We start from the raw sequence: 20552 nt of genomic DNA on the forward strand, positions 1-20552 counted from the left end.
CCTAAATCCCAAAATCCATAAATCCCTAAATCCCAGACAGTCAAAAATCCCAAAATCCCCAAATCCCAAAATCCCAAATAATCAAATCCCAGCCCAGCAAGAGGATCCACATCTCACACACGGGCAGGTGAGATCCTAAAAATCCCAAAATCTCAAAATCCTAAATCCCAAAATCCATAAATCCCTAAATCCCAGACAGTCAAAAATCCCAAAATCCCCAAATCCCAAAATCCCAAATAATCAAATCCCAGCCCAGCAAGAGGATCCACATCTCACACACCGGCAGGTGAGATCCTAAAAATCCCAAAAATCCCAAAAATCCCAAAATCCCAGCTCAGCAAGCAAATCCACATCTCACACACGGGCAGGTGAGATCCTAAAAATCCTAAAAATCCCAAAATCCCCCAAATCCAAAATTCCTAAATCCATAAATCCCAGAGAGCAAAAAATCCCAAATAACCAAAAAGCCAAAAATCCCAAAATCGCAAAATCCCCCAATCCTAAAGTCCCCAAAACCCAAAATTCCTAAATCCCAAAATCTCCAAATTCCAAATAATCAAAATTCCCAAACAACCAAAATCTCTAAATCCCTAAATCACAAAATCCCAAATAACCAAAAAGTCAAAATCCCTAAAAATCCCCAAATCCCCAAATCCCAAAATCCCAAATAATCAAAGCCCCAAAAATCCCCAATTCCCAAAATCCCAAAATCCCCAAATCTCAAAATCCCAAAATTCCAAAATCCCAAAATCCCGAAATCCCAGCCCAGCAAGAGGATCCACATCTCACACACGGGCAGGTAAGACCCTAAAACCCCCAAATCCCAAAATCCCTAAATCCCAAAATTCCTAAATCCATAAATCACAAAATCCCCGAGAGCCAAAAAGCCAAAAATCCCAAAAATCCAAAGAGCTAAAAATCCCAAAATCCCAAATAACCAAAAAGTCAAAATCCCCAAATCCCAAATCCCAGATCAACAAGAGGATCCACATCTCACACACCAACAGGTGAAATCCTAAAAATCCCCAAATCCCAAAATCCCCCAAATCCAAAATTCCTAAATCCCAAAATCCCAGAGAGCAAAAAATCCCAAAATCCCAAATAACCAAAAAGCCAAAAATCCCAAAATCGCAAAATCCCCCAATCCTAAAGTCCCCAAAACCCGAAATTCCTAAATCCCAAAAATCTCCAAATTCCAAATAATCAAAATTCCCAAACAACCAAAACCTCTAAATCCCTAAATCACAAAATCCCTAAATCCCAAAATCCCCAAATCCCAAAATCCCAAAGAGTCAAAAATCCCAAAACCACAAAAATCTAAAAAACCCAATTCCCAAAAATCCAAATATCCAAAAAGTCAAAATCCCCAAAATCCCAAATTTCCAAAATCCCAAAATCCCCAAATCCCAAAATTCCTAAATCCCCAAATTCTGAATAATCAAAATTCCCAAACAACCAAAATCTCTAAAGCCCTAAATCGCAAAATTCCTAAATCCCAAAATCCCAAATAACCAAAAATCCCAAAACCACAAAAATCTAAAAATCCCAATTCCCAAAATCCCAAATAACCAAAAAGTCAAATTCCCAAAATCCCAAATCCAAACTCAGAAAGAGGATCCACATCTCCCACATGGGCAGGTGAGATCCTAAAATCCCAAAATCCCAAAATCCCAAAAATCCTAAATTCCAAAATTCCTAAATCCCAAAATTCCTAAATCCCAAAATTCCTAAATCCCAAAATCCCTGAATCCATAAATCCCTAAATCCCAAATAATTCTTGGGGGATTTTTTTTTTGTTTTTTGTTTTTTTTTTTTATTTTGGGATTTCTGGGTGGATTTTTGGGGATTTTGCGATACCTGGATGGATTTTTTGGGGCTTTTTTTTGTTTTTTGGGTTTTTTGGGATTTTTGGGATTTGGGATTTCCTGATTTTGGGATTTTTGGTCAGGATCCACAAGCTGGTGATCGATGACGTTCGCCCCGAGGATGAGGGCGATTACACCTTCGTGCCCGACGGTTACGCCCTCACCCTGTCGGCCAAGCTCAACTTCCTCGGTGGGGAACTGGGGGAACTGGGAGCACTGGGAGGGACTGGGATGGACTGGGAGGGACTGGGATGGACTGGGAGGGACTGGGATGGACTGGGAGGGACTGGGGGGAACTGGGAGGGATTGGGAGGGACTGGGAGGAACTGGGAGGGACTGGGAGGGACTGGGATGGACTGGGAGGGACTGGGAGGGACTGGGAGGGACTGGGAGGGACTGGGATAAACTGGGAGGGGACTGGGAGGGACTGGGATGGACTGGGGAGAAATCAGGAGGAAATTGGGTGTGGGGCCCTTTAAGGACAATGACGTCACCGGGGAATTGTTGATGACGTCACCATGGGCACCCAATGACGTCATCGGGATTGGGAAATTTTTCTTTCTATGACGTCACTGATGATGTTTCTGGAGTCTATGACATCACTGATGATTTTTTGGGGTCTCTGATGTCACTGTGGATTTTTTGGGGTGTCTATGTCATCATTGATGATGATTTTTGGGGTCTGTGACATCATTTATGATGTTTTTGGTGTCTATGACATCATTGATGATGTTTTTTGGGTCTATGACGTCACTGTGGATTTTTTGGGGTGTCTATGACGTCACTGATGATGTTTTGGGGACTATGACATCACTGATGATGTTTTTTGGTGTCTATGATGTCATTGATGATGTTTTGGGGTCTATGACATCACTGATGATGTTTTTTGGTGTCTATGACGTCACTGATGATGTTTTGGGGGTCTGTGACGTCACTGATGATGTTTTGGGGTCTATGGCGTCATTGTGGATTTTTTTGTGTGTCCATGACGTCACTGATGATGTTTTGTGGGATCTATGATGTCACTGATTATGTTTTTGGGGTCTGTGACATCACTGATTTTTTTTTTGGTCTATGACGTCACTGATGATCTTTTTTGGGGTCTCTGACATCATTGATGATGTTTTGGCACTATGACATCACTGGGTTTTTTCTATGATGTCATTGATGATGTTTTTGGGGTGTCTGTGATGTCATTGTGGATTTTTGGGGTGTCTGTGACATCATTGATGATGTTTTTGGGGTGTCTATGACATCACTGTTGATGTTTTTTGGGTGTCTATGACGTCACTGATGATGTTTTGGGGTCTGTGACGTCACTGACGGCCCCTCCCCCTCTCCCCACAGAGATCAAGGTGGAGTACGTGCCCAAACAAGGTGAGGGGGAGGGGACACCTGGGGACACCTGGGGGGAGGGGACACCTGAAGGGACACCTGAGAGGTGAGGACACACCAGTGTCACACCTGTGCTGTGTCACATCTGTCCTGTGTCACCTCTCCTGTCTCACTCCTGTCCTGTGTCACCTGTCCTGTGTCACACCTGTCCCTGTGTCACACCTGTGCTGTGTCACGCCTGTCCTGTGTCACACCTGTCCTGTGTCACCTGTGCTGTGTCACACCTGTGCTGTGTCACCTGTCCTGTGTCACACCTGTGCTGTGTCACTGTCCTGTGTCACCTGTCCCTGTGTCACACCTGTGCTGTGTCACCTCTTCTGTGTCACACCTGTCCTGTGTCACACCTGTGCTATGTCACCTGCCCTGTGTCACACCTGTCCTGTGTCACCTGTCCTGTGTCACACCTGTGCTGTGTCACCTGTCCTGTGTCACCTGTCCTGTGTCACACCTGTTCCTGTGTCACACCTGTGCTGTGTCACCTGTGCTGTGTCACACCTGTCCTGTGTCACCTGTCCTGTGTCACACCTGTCCTGTGTCACACCTGTCCTGTGTCACCTGTCCTGTGTCACCTGTGCTGTGTCACCTGTGCTGTGTCACACCTGTCCTGTGTCACTTGTGCTGTGTCACACTTGTGTCACACCTGTCCCTGAGCTCACCTGTCCTGTGTCACACCTGTCCTGTGTCACACCTGTGCTGTGTCACACCTGTCCTGTGTCACACCTGTGCTGTGTCACCTGTCCTGTGTCACACCTGTCCTGTGTCACACCTGTGCTGTGTCACCTGTGCTGTGTCACACCTGTGCTGTGTCACCTGTGCTGTGTCACCTGTCCTGTGTCACACCTGTCACACCTGTCCTGTGTCACACCTGTGTCACACCTGTCCTGTGTCACCTGTCCTGTGTCACACCTGTGCTGTGTCACACCTGTCCTGTGTCACCTGTCCTGTGTCACACCTGTGCTGTGTCACCTGTCCTGTGTCACACCTGTCCTGTGTCACACCTGTGCTGTGTCACACCTGTGCTGTGTCACACCTGTGCTGTGTCAGCTGTGCTGTGTCACACCTGTGCTGTGTCACACCTGTGCTGTGTCACACCTGTCCTGTGTCACACCTGTCCTGTGTCACACCTGTGCTGTGTCACACCTGTGCTGTGTCACACCTGTGCTGTGTCACACCTGTGTCACACCTGTCCTGTGTCACCTGTGCTGTGTCACTTGTGCTGTGTCACCTGTCCTGTGTCACACCTGTCCTGTGTCACACCTGTGTCACACCTGTGTCACACCTGTCCTGTGTCACACCTGTCCCTGTATCACACCTGTCCCTGTGTCACACCTGTCCTGTGTCACACCTGCCCTGTGTCACACCTGTCCTGTGTCACACCTGTCCTGTGTCACACCTGTGCTGTGTCACCTGTCCTGTGTCACACCTGTGCTGTGTCACACTTGTCCTGTGTCACCTGTCCTGTGTCACACCTGTGCTGTGTCACACCTGTCCTGTGTCACACCTGTCCTGTGTCACACCTGTGCTGTGTCACCTGTCCTGTGTCACACCTGTGCTGTGTCACACTTGTCCTGTGTCACCTGTCCTGTGTCACACCTGTGCTGTGTCACCTGTCCTGTGTCACCTGTGCTGTGTCACACCTGTCCTGTGTCACCTGTCCTGTGTCACACCTGTGCTGTGTCACCTGTGCTGTGTCACACCTGTCCTGTGTCACACCTGTGCTGTGTCACCTGTGCTTTGTCACACCTGTCCTGTGTCACACCTGTCCTGTGTCACCTGTGCTGTGTCACCTGTCCTGTGTCACACCTATCCTGTGTCACACCTGTGCTGTGTCACACCTGTCCTGTGTCACCTGTGCTGTGTCACACCTGTGCTGTGTCACCTGTCCTGTGTCACCTGTCCTGTGTCACACCTGTGCTGTGTCACACCTGTCCTGTGTCACACCTGTCCTGTGTCACACCTGTTCCTGTGTCACCTGTGCTGTATCACACCTGTCCTGTGTCACACCTGTGCTGTGTCACACCTGTCCTGTGTCACACCTGTGCTGTGTCACACCTGTCCTGTGTCACCTGTCCTGTGTCACACCTGTGCTGTGTCACTCCTGTCCTGTGTCACACCTGTGCTGTGTCACACCTGTGCTGTGTCACACCTGTCCTGTGTCACCTGTGCTGTGTCACACCTGTGCTGTGTCACCTGTCCTGTGTCACACCTGTCCTGTGTCACCTGTGCTGTCACACCTGTCCTGTGTCACACCTGTCCTGTGTCACCTGTCCTGTGTCACACCTGTGCAGTGTCACACCTGTCCTGTGTCACACCTGTCCTGTGTCACACCTGTCCTGTGTCACACCTGTGCTGTGTCACACCTGTCCCTGTGTCACATCTGTCCTGTGTCACACCTGTGCTGTGTCACACCTGTGCTGTGTCACACCTGTCCTGTGTCACCTGTCCTGTGTCACACCTGTTCCTGTGTCACACCTGTGCTGTGTCACACCTGTCCTGTGTCACACCTGTCCTGTGTCACCTGTGCTGTGTCACCTGTCCTGTGTCACCTGTCCTGTGTCACACCTGTTCCTGTGTCACACCTGTCCCTGTGTCACACCTGTCCTGTGTCACACCTGTCCCTGTGTCACACCTGTGCTGTGTCACCTGTGCTGTGTCACCTGTCCTGTGTCACACCTGTCCTGTGTCACACCTGTGCTGTGTCACCTGTCCTGTGTCACCTGTCCTGTGTCACACCTGTCCTGTGTCACACCTGTCCTGTGTCACACCTGTGCTGTGTCACCTGTGCTGTGTCACACCTGTCCTGTGTCACACCTGTCCTGTGTCACACCTGTGCTGTGTCACACCTGTCCTGTGTCACCTGTGCTGTGTCACACCTGTCCTGTGTCACACCTGTCCCTGTGTCACCTGTGCTGTGTCACACCTGTCCTGTGTCACACCTGTCCTGTGCCACCTGTGCTGTGTCACCTGTCCTGTGTCACACCTGTCCTGTGTCACTTGTGCTGTGTCACACCTGTGTCACACCTGTGCTGTGTCACACCTGCCAGGTGTCACACCTGTCACACCTGTCCCCGAGCTCACCTGTCCCCTCCCACCCCCAGAGCCCCCCAAAATCCACCTGGACTGTTCGGGGAAGGACACGGAGAACACCTTGGTGGTGGTGGCGGGAAACAAACTCAGGTTGGACGTGCCCATCTCGGGGGAGCCGCTGCCCACGGTCACCTGGACTAAGGATGGACAGGTGAGGTCACCTGTGTCACCTGTGTGTCACCTGTGTGTCATTGATGTCACCTGTGTGTGGTTAATGTCACCTGTGTGTCACCTGTCACACCTGTGTGTCCCACCGTGCCCATCTCGGGGGAGCCGCTGCCCACGGTCACCTGGACCAAGGATGGACAGGTGAGGTCACCTGTGTCACCTGTGTGTCACCTGTGTGTCATTGATGTCACCTGTGTGTCGTTAATGTCACCTGTGTGTCACCTGTCACACCTGTGTGTCCCTGTGCCCATCTCGGGGGAGCCGCTGCCCACGGTCACCTGGAGCAAGGACGGGCAGGTGAGGTCACCTGTGTCACCTGTGTGTCACCTCCATGTCACCTGTGTGTCCTTAATGTCACCTGTGTGTCATTAATGTCACCTGTGTCACACCTGTGTCACACCTGTGTGTCCCCATCTCGGGGGAGCCGCTGCCCACGGTCACCTGGAGGAAGGACGGGCAGGTGAGCTCACCTGTGTCACCTGTGTCACCTCCATGTCACCTGTGTGTCGTTAATGTCACCTGTGTGTCACCTGTGTGTCACCTGTGTGTCCTTAATGTCACCTGTATGTCATTAATGTCACCTGTGTGTCACCTGTGTGTCATTAATGTCGCCTGTGTGTCACCTGTGTGTCATTAATGTCACCTGTGTCACACCTGTGTCACACCTGTGTGTCCCCCCGTGCCCATCTCGGGGGAGCCGCTGCCCACGGTCACCTGGAATAAGGATGGACAGGTGAGGTCACCTGTGTCACCTGTGTGTCACCTGTGTGTCACCTGTGTGTCATTAATGTCACCTGTGTGTTGTTAATGTCACCTGTGTCACACCTGTGTGTCCCCATTTCGGGGGAGCCGCTGCCCACGGTCACCTGGAGCAAGGACGGGCAGGTGAGGTCACCTGTGTCACCTGTGTGTCACCTGTGTGTCATTAATGTCACCTGTGTGTCGTTAATGTCACCTGTGTGTCGTTAATGTCACCTGTGTCACACCTGTGTGTCCCCCTGTGCCCATCTCGGGGGAGCCGCTGCCCACGGTCACCTGGAGCAAGGACGGGTAGGTGAGGTCACCTGTGTCACCTGTGTGTCACCTGTGTGTCATTAATGTCAACTGTGTGTGGTTAATGTCACCTGTGTCACACCTGTGTGTCCCCATCTCGGGGGAGCCACTGCCCACGGTCACCTGGAGCAAGGACGGGCAGGTGAGGTCACCTGTGTCACCTGTGTGTCACCTGTGTGTCACCTGTGTGTCATTGATGTCACCTGTGTCACACCTGTGTCACACCTGTGTGTCCCCCCGTGCCCATCTCGGGGGAGCCGCTGCCCACGGTCACCTGGAGCAAGGACGGGCAGGTGAGGTCACCTGTGTCACCTGTGTCACCTCCATGTCACCTGTGTGTCGTTAATGTCACCTGTGTCACACCTGTGTCACACCTGTGTCACACCTGTGTGTCACACCTGTGCAGGAGCTCTCAGGTAAGGAGGGCAGGGTCAGGCTGGAGGAGAAGCACGAGCTCAGCAGTGTCACTGTCCCTGTGTGTCCCCACCTGTGTCACACCTGTGTCACACCTGTCACACCTGTCACACCTGTGTCACACCTGTCACACCTGTGTCACACCTGTGCAGGAGCTCTCAGGTAAGGAGGGCAGGGTCAGGCTGGAGGAGAAGCACGAGCTCAGCAGTGTCACTGTCCCTGTGTGTCCCCACCTGTGTCACACCTGTCACACCTGTGTCACACCTGTCACACCTGTCACACCTGTCACACCTGTGTCACACCTGTGTCACACCTGTCTCACCTGTGTCACACCTGTGTCACACCTGTCACACCTGTCACACCTGTGTCACACCTGTGTCACACCTGTGTCACACCTGTCACACCTGTCACACCTGTCACACCTGTCACACCTGTCACACCTGTGTCACACCTGTCACACCTGTGTCACACCTGTGTCACACCTGTCACACCTGTGTCTCACCTGTTCAGGAGCTCTCAGGTAAGGAGGGCAGGGTCAGGCTGGAGGAGAAGCACGAGCTCAGCAGTGTCACTGTCCCTGTGTGTCCCCACCTGTGTCACACCTGTCTCACCTGTGTCACACCTGTGTCACACCTGTCACACCTGTCACACCTGTGTCACACCTGTGTCACACCTGTGTGTCACACCTGTCACACCTGTCACACCTGTGTCACACCTGTCACACCTGTGTCACACCTGTCACACCTGTGTCACACCTGTGTCACACCTGTGTCACACCTGTGTCACACCTGTCACACCTGTCACACCTGTCACACCTGTGTCACACCTGTCACACCTGTGTCACACCTGTGTCACACCTGTCACACCTGTGTCTCACCTGTTCAGGAGCTCTCAGGTAAGGAGGGCAGGGTCAGGCTGGAGGAGAAGCACGAGCTCAGCAGTGTCACTGTCCCTGTGTGTCCCCACCTGTGTCACACCTGTCTCACCTGTGTCACACCTGTGTCACACCTGTCACACCTGTCACACCTGTGTCACACCTGTGTCACACCTGTGTCACACCTGTGCAGGAGCTCTCAGGTAAGGAGGGCAGGGTCAGGCTGGAGGAGAAGCACGAGCTCAGCAGTGTCACTGTCCCTGTGTGTCCTCACCTGTGTCACACCTGTGTCACACCTGTCACACCTGTCACACCTGTGTCACACCTGTGTGTCACACCTGTGCAGGAGCTCTCAGGTAAGGAGGGCCGGGTCAGGCTGGAGGAGAAGCACGAGCTCAGCAGTGTCACTGTCCCTGTGTGTCCCCACCTGTGTCACACCTGTCACACCTGTGTCACACCTGTCACACCTGTGTCACACCTGTGTCACACCTGTGTCACACCTGTGCAGGAGCTCTCAGGTAAGGAGGGCCGGGTCAGGCTGGAGGAGAAGCACGAGCTCAGCAGTGTCACTGTCCCTGTGTGTCCCCACCTGTGTCACACCTGTCACACCTGTGTCACACCTGTCACACCTGTCACACCTGTGTCACACCTGTGTCTCACCTGTGCAGGAGCTCTCAGGTAAGGAGGGCCGGGTCAGGCTGGAGGAGAAGCACGAGCTCAGCAGTGTCACTGTCCCTGTGTGTCACACCTGTGTCACACCTGTCACACCTGTGTCACACCTGTGTCACACCTGTGTCACACCTGTCACACCTGTGTCACACCTGTGTCACACCTGTCACACCTGTGTCACACCTGTCACACCTGTGTCACACCTGTCACACCTGTCACACCTGTCACACCTGTGTCACACCTGTGTCTCACCTGTGTCACACCTGTGTCACACCTGTCACACCTGTGTCACACCTGTCACACCTGTGTCACACCTGTCACACCTGTCACACCTGTCACACCTGTGTCACACCTGTGTCTCACCTGTGTCACACCTGTGTCACACCTGTCACACCTGTCACACCTGTCACACCTGTGTCACACCTGTGTCACACCTGTGTCACACCTGTGCAGGAGCTCTCAGGTAAGGAGGGCAGGGTCAGGCTGGAGGAGAAGCACGAGCTCAGCAGTGTCACTGTCCCTGTGTGTCCCCACCTGTGTCCCCACCTGTGTCACACCTGTGTCACACCTGTCACACCTGTGTCACACCTGTGCAGGAGCTCTCAGGTAAGGAGGGCCGGGTCAGACTGGAGGAGAAGCACGAGCTCAGCAGTGTCACTGTCCCTGTGTGTCCCCACCTGTGTCACACCTGTGTCACACCTGTGTCACACCTGTCACACCTGTGTCACCTGTGTCACACCTGTCACACCTGTGTCACACCTGTGTCACACCTGTCACACCTGTGTCACACCTGTGTCACACCTGTGTCACACCTGTCACACCTGTGTCACACCTGTGTCACACCTGTGTCACACCTGTGCAGGAGCTCTCAGGTAAGGAGGGCAGGGTCAGGCTGGAGGAGAAGCACGAGCTCAGCAGTGTCACTGTCCCTGTGTGTCCTCACCTGTGTCACACCTGTCACACCTGTCACACCTGTGTCACACCTGTGTCACACCTGTCACACCTGTGTCACACCTGTGTCACACCTGTGTCACACCTGTGCAGGAGCTCTCAGGTAAGGAGGGCCGGGTCAGGCTGGAGGAGAAGCACGAGCTCAGCAGTGTCACTGTCCCTGTGTGTCACACCTGTGTCACACCTGTCACACCTGTGTCACACCTGTGTCACACCTGTCACACCTGTGTCACACCTGTGTCACACCTGTGTCACACCTGTGTCCCCACCTGTGTCACACCTGTCACACCTGTGTCACACCTGTGTCACACCTGTGTGTCCTCACCTGTGTCACACCTGTGTCACACCTGTGTCACACCTGTCACACCTGTGTCACACCTGTCACACCTGTGTCACACCTGTGTCACACCTGTCACACCTGTGTCACACCTGTGTCACACCTGTGTCTCACCTGTGCAGGAGCTCTCAGGTAAGGAGGGCAGGGTCAGGCTGGAGGAGAAGCACGAGCTCAGCAGTGTCACTGTCCCTGTGTGTCCCCACCTGTGTCACACCTGTGTCACACCTGTCACACCTGTGTCACACCTGTGTCTCACCTGTGCAGGAGCTCTCAGGTAAGGAGGGCCGGGTCAGGCTGGAGGAGAAGCACGAGCTCAGCAGTGTCACTGTCCCTGTGTGTCCCCACCTGTGTCACACCTGTGTCACCTGTGTCACACCTGTCACACCTGTGTCACACCTGTGCAGGAGCTCTCAGGTAAGGAGGGCCGGGTCAGGCTGGAGGAGAAGCACGAGCTCAGCAGTTTGGTGATCGAGAGCGCCGAGCGCGGTGACGAGGGACGGTACCAGATCAAGGTGACCAACCCCGCCGGGGAGGACACGGCCGCCATCACCATCCGCGTCGTGGGTGCGCGCCTGGGGACACCTGGGGGCACCTGGGGACCTTGGGGACACCTGGGGACACCTGGGGACAGCTGGGGGCACCTGGGGACATCTGGGGACACCTGGGGACATTGGGGACACACCTGGGGACATTGGGGACACACCTGGGCACACCTGGGGGTACCTGGGGGCACTGGGGACATCTGGGACACCTGGGGACACCTGGGGACATTGGGGACACACCTGGGCACACCTGGGAACACCTGGGCACAGCTGGGCACACCTGGGGATAGCTGGGGACACCAGGGGACAGCTGGGAGCACACCTGGGGACACCTGGGGATATTGGGGACACACCTGGGCACACCTGGGGACAGCTGGGAGCACCTGGGACACCTGGGGACACCTGGGGACATTGGGGACACACCTGGGGACAGCTGGGGACATTGGGGACACCTGGGACACACCTGGGCACACCTGGGCACAGCTGGGGACATTGGGGACACACCTGGGCACACCTGGGGGCACCTGGGGACATTGGGGACACACCTGGACACACCTGGACACACCTGGGGACATTGGGGACACACCTGGGGACATTGGGGACACACCTGGGGGCACCTGGGGACACCTGGGGACAACTGGGCACACCTGGGGACATTGGCAACACACCTGGGGACAGCTGGGAGCACCTGGGGATAGCTGGGGACATTGGGAACACACCTGGGGACACCTGGGGACACCTGGGAGCACCTGGGGATAGCTGGGGACACTGGGGACACACCTGGGGACATTGGGGACACCTGATGAACACACCTGAGCCCAGGTGAGGCCCCCAGGTGACCCCGGGTGTGTCCTGTCCCCGCAGACGTCCCCGACCCCCCCGAGGCCGTCAGGGTCACCTCGGTGGGCGAGGACTGGGCCGTGCTGGTGTGGGAGCCACCGAAGTTCGACGGGGGACAGCCGGTGACAGGTGAGACATCACACCTGTCACACCTGTCACACACCTGTCACACCTGTCACACCTGTCACACACCTGTCACACCTGTCACACACCTGTCACACCTGTCACACCTGTCACACACCTGTCACACACCTGTCACACACCTGTCACACACCTGTCACACCTGTCACACACCTGTCACACCTGTCACACACCTGTCACACACCTGTCACACACCTGTCACACCTGTCACACTGGGCCGTGCTGGTGTGGGAGCCACCAAAGTTCGACGGGGGACAGCCGGTGACAGGTGAGACATCACACCTGGCCAGGTAACTGTCACACCTGTCACATACCTGTCACACACCTGTCACACCTGTCACACACCTGTCACACACCTGTCACACACCTGTCACACTGGGCCGTGCTGGTGTGGGAACCGCCGAAGTTCGACGGGGGACAGCCGGTGACAGGTGAGATCACACACCTGTCACACCTGTCACACACCTGTCACACCTGTCACACACCTGTGACACCTGTGACACACCTGTGACACACCTGTGACACCTGTGACACACCTGTGACACACCTGTGACACACCTGTCACACCTGTCACACACCTGTCCCACCTCTTTCTCCCCCCAATATCCCACCTGTCTCACCTGTCCCACACCTGTCACACACCTGTCCCACACCTGTCCCACCTTTCTAACCTGTCCTACCCATCTCTCACCTGTCTCACCTGTCTCTCACCCATCCCACATCCATCCCATACCTGTCCCACCTGTCCCTCACCTGTCCTACACCTGTCCCATCCCTTTCTCCTCCCAATATCCAACCTGTCCCACCTGTCCCACCCATCCCACACCTGTCTCACCTCTCTCACCTGTCCCACACCTGTCTCACCTGTCCCATCCCTTTCTCCTCCCAATATCCAACCTGTCCCACACCTGTCCCACCTGCCCCATCTGCCCCACACCTGTCCCACCTGCCCCATCTGCCCCACACCTGTCCCACCTGTCTCACCCATCCCACACCTTTCCCCACCTGTCCCACCTGTCCCACCTGTCTCACCTGTCTCACCTGTCCTCACCTGTCTCACCTGTCCTCACCTGTGTCACTTGTCCCTCACCTGTCCCACACCTGTCCCACCTGCCTCACCTGTCCCACTCATCTCTCACCCATCCCCACACCTGTCCCTCACCTATCCCACACCTGTCCCACCTGTCACACACCTATCCCACCTGTCTCACCTGTCACACACCTGTCCCTCACCCATCTCACACCTGTCCCACACCTGTCACACCCATCCCTACCTGTTCTCACCTGTCCAACCTGTCCCACACCTGTCTCACCCATCCCATCCATCCCACACCTCTCCCACCTGTCCCACCTGTCTCACTTGTCCCTCACCTGTCCCACCCATCCCACACATGTCCCACACCTGTCTCACCTGCCCCACACCTGTATCTCACCTGTCCCACCTGTCCCACCTGTCCCCTCACCTGTCTCCTCACCTGCCCCATCTATCCCACACCTGTCTCACCTGTCCCACCTGTCTCACACATGTCCTCACCTGTCCCACTTGTCTCACCTGTCTCACCTGTCCTCACCTGTCCCACCTGTTACACCTGTCCTTCATCCCACACCTGTCCCAACCCTTTTTTCCCTGCTATATCCTGTCCATCCCTCACCTGTTCCTCCTGTCCCACACCCGCCTCACCTGTCCTACCCATCTCACACCTTTCCCACACCTGTCCCACCTCTCTCACCTGTCCCACCTGTTACACCTGTCCCACCCACCCCTCACCTTTCCCCACCTGTCCCATACCTGTCCCACCTTTCTAACCTGTCCTACCCATCTCTCACCTGTCCCACCTGTCTCTCACCCATCCCACATCCATCCCATACCTGTCCCACCTGTCCTCACCTGTCCCACTCGTCTCTCACCCATCCCTCACCTGTCTCACCTGTCCCACACCTCTCTCACCTGTCCCACACCTGTCTCACCTGTCCCACACCTGTCTCACCTGTCCCTCACCCATCCCACACCTGTCCTACCTGTCCCACACCTATCCCACCTGTCCCATCTTTCTCACCTGTCCTCACCTGTGTCACCTGTCCCTCATCTATCCCACACCTGTCCCACCTGTCTCACCTCTCCCACCTCTCACACCTGTCCCACCTGTGGTCACCTGTGTCACCTGTCCCACCTGTCTCACCTGTTCCTCACCCATCTCACCCGTTCCACCTGCCCCACACCTGTATCTCACCTGTCCTCACCTGTTCCTCACCTGTCCCACACCCATCCGACACCTGTTCTCACCTGTCCCACCTGTCCCACAACTTTTTCCCTCCATATCCAACCTGTCCCACCTGTCCCTCACCTGTCCCTCACCTATCCCACACCCGTCCCACACCTGACACACCCATCCCACCTGTCCCACCTTTCTCACCTGTCCTCACCTGTCCTCACCTTTCCAACTGTCTCACCTGTCCCCACCCATCCCACCTGTCCCACAACTTTTTCCCTCCATATCCCACCTGCCCCTCACCTGTCTCACCTGACACCCATCCCACACTTGTCCCTCACCTGTCCCACACCTGTCCCACCTCTCCCACACCTGTCCCACCCAACCCACCTTCCCCTCACCTGTCTCACTTGTCCTACCTGTCCCACATGTCTCACCTGTGCTCACCTGTCCAACCCATCCCTCACCTGTCCCCACCTGTCCCACCTGTCCTTCATCCCACACATCTCACCTGTCCCACCTGTCCCACACCTGTCCCACACTTGTCCTCACCTGTCTCACCCGCCTCACCTGTCCCATCACTTTCTCCCCCCAATATCCAACCTGCCCCTCACCTGACACCCATCCCACACCTGTCCCACACCTGTCCCACCCATCACACCCATCCCACACCTGTCCCACCTGTCTCACCTGTCCCACTCGTCTCTCACCCATCCCACACCTGTCCCCACCTGTCCCACACCTGTCTCACCTGTCTCACCTGTCCCACACCTGTCCCACCTGTCTCACCTGTCACACACCTGTGCCTCACCCATCTCACACCTGTCCCACACCTGTCACACCCATCCCATCCATCCCACACCTCTCCCACACCTGTCTCACCTGCCCCTCACCTGTCTCCTCACCTGCCCCATCCATCCCACACCTGTCCCACACCTGTCCCACCTGTCCCTCACCCATCCCACACCCATCCCACACCTGTTCCACCCGTCCCTCACTTGTCCCTCACCTGTCCCACTTGTCTCACCTGTCTCACCTGTCCCACCTGTCCCATCTGTCTCACTTGTCCCACACCTTTCCCCTCACCCATCCCACACCTCTCTCACCTGTCCCACACCTGTCCCACACCTGTCCCACACCCATCCCACACCTGTCCCATCTCTTTCTCCTCCCAATATCCAACCTGTCCCACCTGTCCCACCCACCCCACCTGTCCCACACCTGTCCCACCTGTCTCACCTGTTTCACCTTGCCACACCTGTCCCAATCCTTTTCTCCCCCCATATCCCATCCATCCCTCACCCATCCCACCTGTCCCACCTGTCCCACCCATCCCACACCTGTCTCACCTGTCCCACCTGTCCCACACCTGTTCCACACCCATCCTACACCTGTCCCCCACCTGTCCCACTTTTCTAACCTGTTCTACCCATCCCTCACCTGTCTCACCCATCCCACGCCTCTCCCACCTCTCTCACCTGTCCCCACCTGTCTCACCTGCCCCACCTATCCCACACCTGTCTCACCCACCCCACACCTGTCCCACCTGTCCCACCTGTCCCACACCTGTCCCACTTGTCCTCACCTGTCTCACCTGTCCCACACCTGTCCTCACCTGTCCCACACCTGTCCCAACCTTTTCTCCTCCCAATATCCAACCTGTCACACACCTGTCCCAATCCTTTTCTCCCCCCATATCCCATCCATCCCACACCTGTCTCACCTGTCCTCACCTGTCCTACCCATGCCACACCTGCCCCACACCTGTCTCACCTGCACCTCATCCATCCCACCTGTCCCACCTGTCCCTCACCTGCCCCCACCTGTCTCACCTGTCCAACACCTGTATCACCTGTCCCATCCATCCCACACCTGTCCCACCTGTCCCACCTCTCTCACCTGTCCCTCATCTGTCACACCTGTCCTCACCTGTCCCACCCATCCCACACCTGTCCCTCACCTGTCCAACCCATCCCACCCATTTCTCCCCCTATATCCCACCTGTCCCACCTGCCCCACCCATCCCACACCTGTCCCTCCTGTCCCACTTTTCTCACCTGTCCTCACCTGTCCCACCTGTCCCATCTGTCCCACACCCATCTCACCTGTCCCACCTGTCCCTCACTTGTCCCACCCATCCCACACCTGTCCCACACCTCTCTCACCTGTCCTTACCTGTCCCACCCATTTCTCCCCCTTTATCCCACCTGTCTCACCTGTCCCACACCTGTCCCACACCTGTCCCACACCTGTCCCACTCATCCCACCTGTCCCTCACCCATCCCACCTGTCACACCTGTCCCTCACCTGTCCCCCACCTCTCTCACCTGTCCTCACCTGTCCCACCTGTCCCACACCCATCCCACACCTGTCCAACCCATCCCACACCTGTCCCACCTGTCCTCACCTGTCCCACACCTGTCCCACCCATCCCACACCTGTCCCACACCTGTCTCACCTGTCTCACCTCTCCCTCACTTGCCCCACCTGTCTCACTTGTCTCACTTGTCCCACCTGTCCTCACCTGTCACACACCTGTCACACACCTGTCCCACACCTGTCTCACCTGTCCCATCCCTTTCTCCTCCTAATATTCAACCTGTCCCACACCAGTCCCACCTGTTCCACCCATCTCACACCTGTTCCTCACCTGTCCCACCTGTCTCACCTGTCCCACCTGCCCCACATCTGTCCCACCCATCCCATACCTGTCCCACCTGCCCCACCTGTCCCTCACCTGTCTCACCTGTCCCTCACCTGTCCCTCATCCCACACCTGTCCCACCTGTCCCACACCTGTCCCACCTGTCTCACCTGTCTCACCTGTCCCATCCATCCCACACCGATCTCACACCTGTCCCACACCTGTCTCACCTGTCCCACCTGTCCCCACCCATCCCACCTGTCCTACCCATCTCACACCTGTCTCACCTGTCTCACCTGTCCTTCATCCCACACGTCTCACCTGTCCCACCCATCCCACACCTGTCCCACCTTTCTCACCTGTCTCACCTGCCTCACCTGTCCCATCACTTTCTCCCCCCAATATCCAACCTGTCCCACCTGTCCCACCTGTCCTCACCTGCCCCACCTGTCCTCACTTTTCCCCACCTGCCCCACACCTGTCCCACACCCATCCCACACCTGTTCTCACCTGTCCTTCATCCCACACCTGTCCCAACCCTTTTTTCCCTGCCATGTCCCATCCATCCCTCACCTGTCCCACACCTGTCCCACCTGTCCCACACCCATCCCACACCTGTCCCCACCTGTCCCACCTGTCTCACCTGTCCCACACCTGTGTCACTTGTCCCACACCTGTCCCACACCCGCCCCTCACCCATCCCACACCTATCACACCTGTCCCACACCTGTCCCACCTTTCTAACCTGTCCTACCCATCTCTCACCTGTCCCACCTGTCTCTCACCCATCCCACATCCATCCCATACCTGTCCCACCTGTCCTCACCTGTCCCACACCTGTCCCATCCCTTTCTCCTCCTAATATCCAACCTGTCCCACCCATCCCACACCTGTCCCCACCTGTCTCACCTGTTTCACCTTGCCACACCTGTCCCAATCCTTTTCTCCCCCCATATCCCATCCATTCTACACCCATCCCTCACCTGCCCCACCTGTCTCACCTGTCCCACACCTGTCACACACCTGTCCCACACCTGTCCCCACCCATCCCACCTGTCCCACAACTTTTTCCCTCCATATCCAACCTGTCCCACACCTGTCTCACCTGCCTGACACCCATCCCACACCTCTCTCACCTGTCCCACACCTGTCCCACACCTGTCCCACACCTGTCCCACACCTGTCCCACCTGTCTCACACCTGTCTCACCTCTCTCACCTGTCCCACCTGTCCCCACCCATCCCACCTGTCCTACCCATCTCACACCTGTCTCACCTGTCTCACACGTGTCCTCACCTGTCCCACCTTTCTCACCTGTCCTCATCCATCCCACCTGTCCCACCTGTCCTACCTGTCCCACACCTGTTCCACCTCTCTCACCTGTCCCACACCTGTCCCACCTGTGCTCACCTGTGTCACTGTCACCTGTCCCACCTGTCTCCCCTGCCCCACACCAGTCTCACCTGTCCCTCACCTGTCCCACACCTGTCTCACCTGTCCCATCCCTTTCTCCTCCCAATATCCAACCTGTCCCACACCTGTCCCACCTGTCCCTCACCTGTCCCTCACCTGTCCCACACCTGTCCCACCTTTCTAACCTGTCCTACCCATCTCTCACCTGTCTCACCTGTCCCACACCCATCCCACACCTGTCACACTCATCCCACACCTGTCCCATCCCTTTCTCCTCCCAATATCCAACCTGCCCCACCTGTCCTCACCTGTCTCACCTGTCCCTCACCTGTCCCACCTGTCCCACCTGTCTCACCTATCCCTCACCTGTCCCACACCTGTCTCACCTGTCCCTACCTGTCACAACACCTGTCCCACCTGTCCCACCCATCCCACACCTGTCCCACCTGTCCCACCCATCCCACACCTGTCCTCACCTGTCCCACCCATTTCTCCCCTTATATCCCACCTGTCCCGCCTGTCCCACACCTGTCCCACCTTTCTAACCTGTCCTACCCATCTCTCACCTGTCTCACCTGTCTCTCACCCATCCCACATCCATCCCATACCTGTCCCACCTGTCCTCACCTGTCCCACACCTGTCCCATCCCTTTCTCCTCCTAATATCCAACCTGTCCCACCTGTCCCACCCATCCCACACCTGTCCCACCTGTCCTCACCTGGCTCACCTGTCCCACCTCTCCCACCTGTCTCACCTGTCCCACACCTGTCCCACACCTGTCCCACCTGTCTCACCTGTCCTCACCTGTGTCACTTGTCCCACACCTATCCCACCTGTCCCACACCTGTCCCAGCCATTTCTCCCCCTATATCCCACCTGTCCCACCTGTCCCACTCCTGTCTCACCTGCCCCACCCATCCTACCTGTCCCACCTGTCCTCACCTGTCCCCACCTGTCCTCACCTGTCCCCACCTGTCCTCACCTGTCCTACCTGTCCCACACCTGTCCCACACCTGTCTCACCTGTCCCATCCCTTTCTCCTCCTAATATTCAACCTGTCCCACCCCAGTCCCACCTGTTCCACCCATCTCACACCTGTTCCTCACCTGTCCCACCTGTCTCACCTGTCCCACCTGCCCCACATCTGTCCCACCCATCCCATACCTGTCCCACCTGCCCCACCTGTCCCTCACCTGTCTCACCTGTCCCTCACCTGTCCCTCATCCCACACCTGTCCCACCTGTCCCACACCTGTCCCACCTGTCTCACCTGTCTCACCTGTCCCATCCATCCCACACCGATCTCACACCTGTCCCACACCTGTCTCACCTCTCCCACCTGTCTTATCTGTCTCACCTGTGTCACTTGTCCCTCACCTGTCCTCACCTGTCCCTCACCTGTCCCTCATCCCACACCTGTCCCACATCCACTTGCCCCACCTGCCCCTTGCATATCTCACCTGTCCCACCCATCCCACACCCATCCCACACCTGTCCCACACCTGTCCCACACCTGTCCCACCTGTCTCACCTGTCCCACCTTTCTCACCTGTCCCCACCAATCCCACCTGTCCCACAACTTTTTCCCTCCATATCCAACCTGCCCCTCACCTGTCTCACCTGTCCCACACCCATCCCACACCTGTCTCACCTGTCTCACACCTGTCCCACCCATCCCACACCTGTCCCACCTGTCTCACCTGTCCCACTCGTCTCTCACCCATCCCACAGCTGTCCTCACCTCTCCCACCCATCCCACACCTGTCCCACCTGTCCCACATCTGTCCTCACCTGCCCCACCTGTCCCACTTGTCCCTCACCTGTCCCACCCATCCCACACCTGTCCCACACCTGTCTCACCTGTCTCACCTCTCCCTCACTTGCCCCACCTGTCTCACCTGTCTCACTTGTCCCACCTGTCCTCACCTGTCACACACCTGTCTCACCTGT

The 20552-nt window shown here is 56.2% G+C and overlaps 1 protein-coding gene across 1 annotated transcript in view; it reads left to right on the forward strand.

The window, feature by feature from the left end:
- Nucleotides 1-20552, forward strand: part of MYBPC2 (myosin binding protein C2) — a 73382-nt gene that overhangs the window by 30087 nt on the left and 22743 nt on the right. Inside the window, exons 15-19 of the mRNA XM_033084021.1 lie at nt 1949-2055; nt 3213-3242; nt 6359-6498; nt 11218-11377; nt 12220-12324. Coding sequence (XP_032939912.1) covers nt 1949-2055; nt 3213-3242; nt 6359-6498; nt 11218-11377; nt 12220-12324 — 542 coding nt within the window. The remainder of the gene's footprint in view (nt 1-1948; nt 2056-3212; nt 3243-6358; nt 6499-11217; nt 11378-12219; nt 12325-20552) is intronic.

The sequence above is a fragment of the Catharus ustulatus genome, chromosome 35 (assembly GCF_009819885.2).
Source record: "Catharus ustulatus isolate bCatUst1 chromosome 35, bCatUst1.pri.v2, whole genome shotgun sequence".
Classification (NCBI taxonomy): Eukaryota; Metazoa; Chordata; class Aves; order Passeriformes; family Turdidae; genus Catharus; species Catharus ustulatus.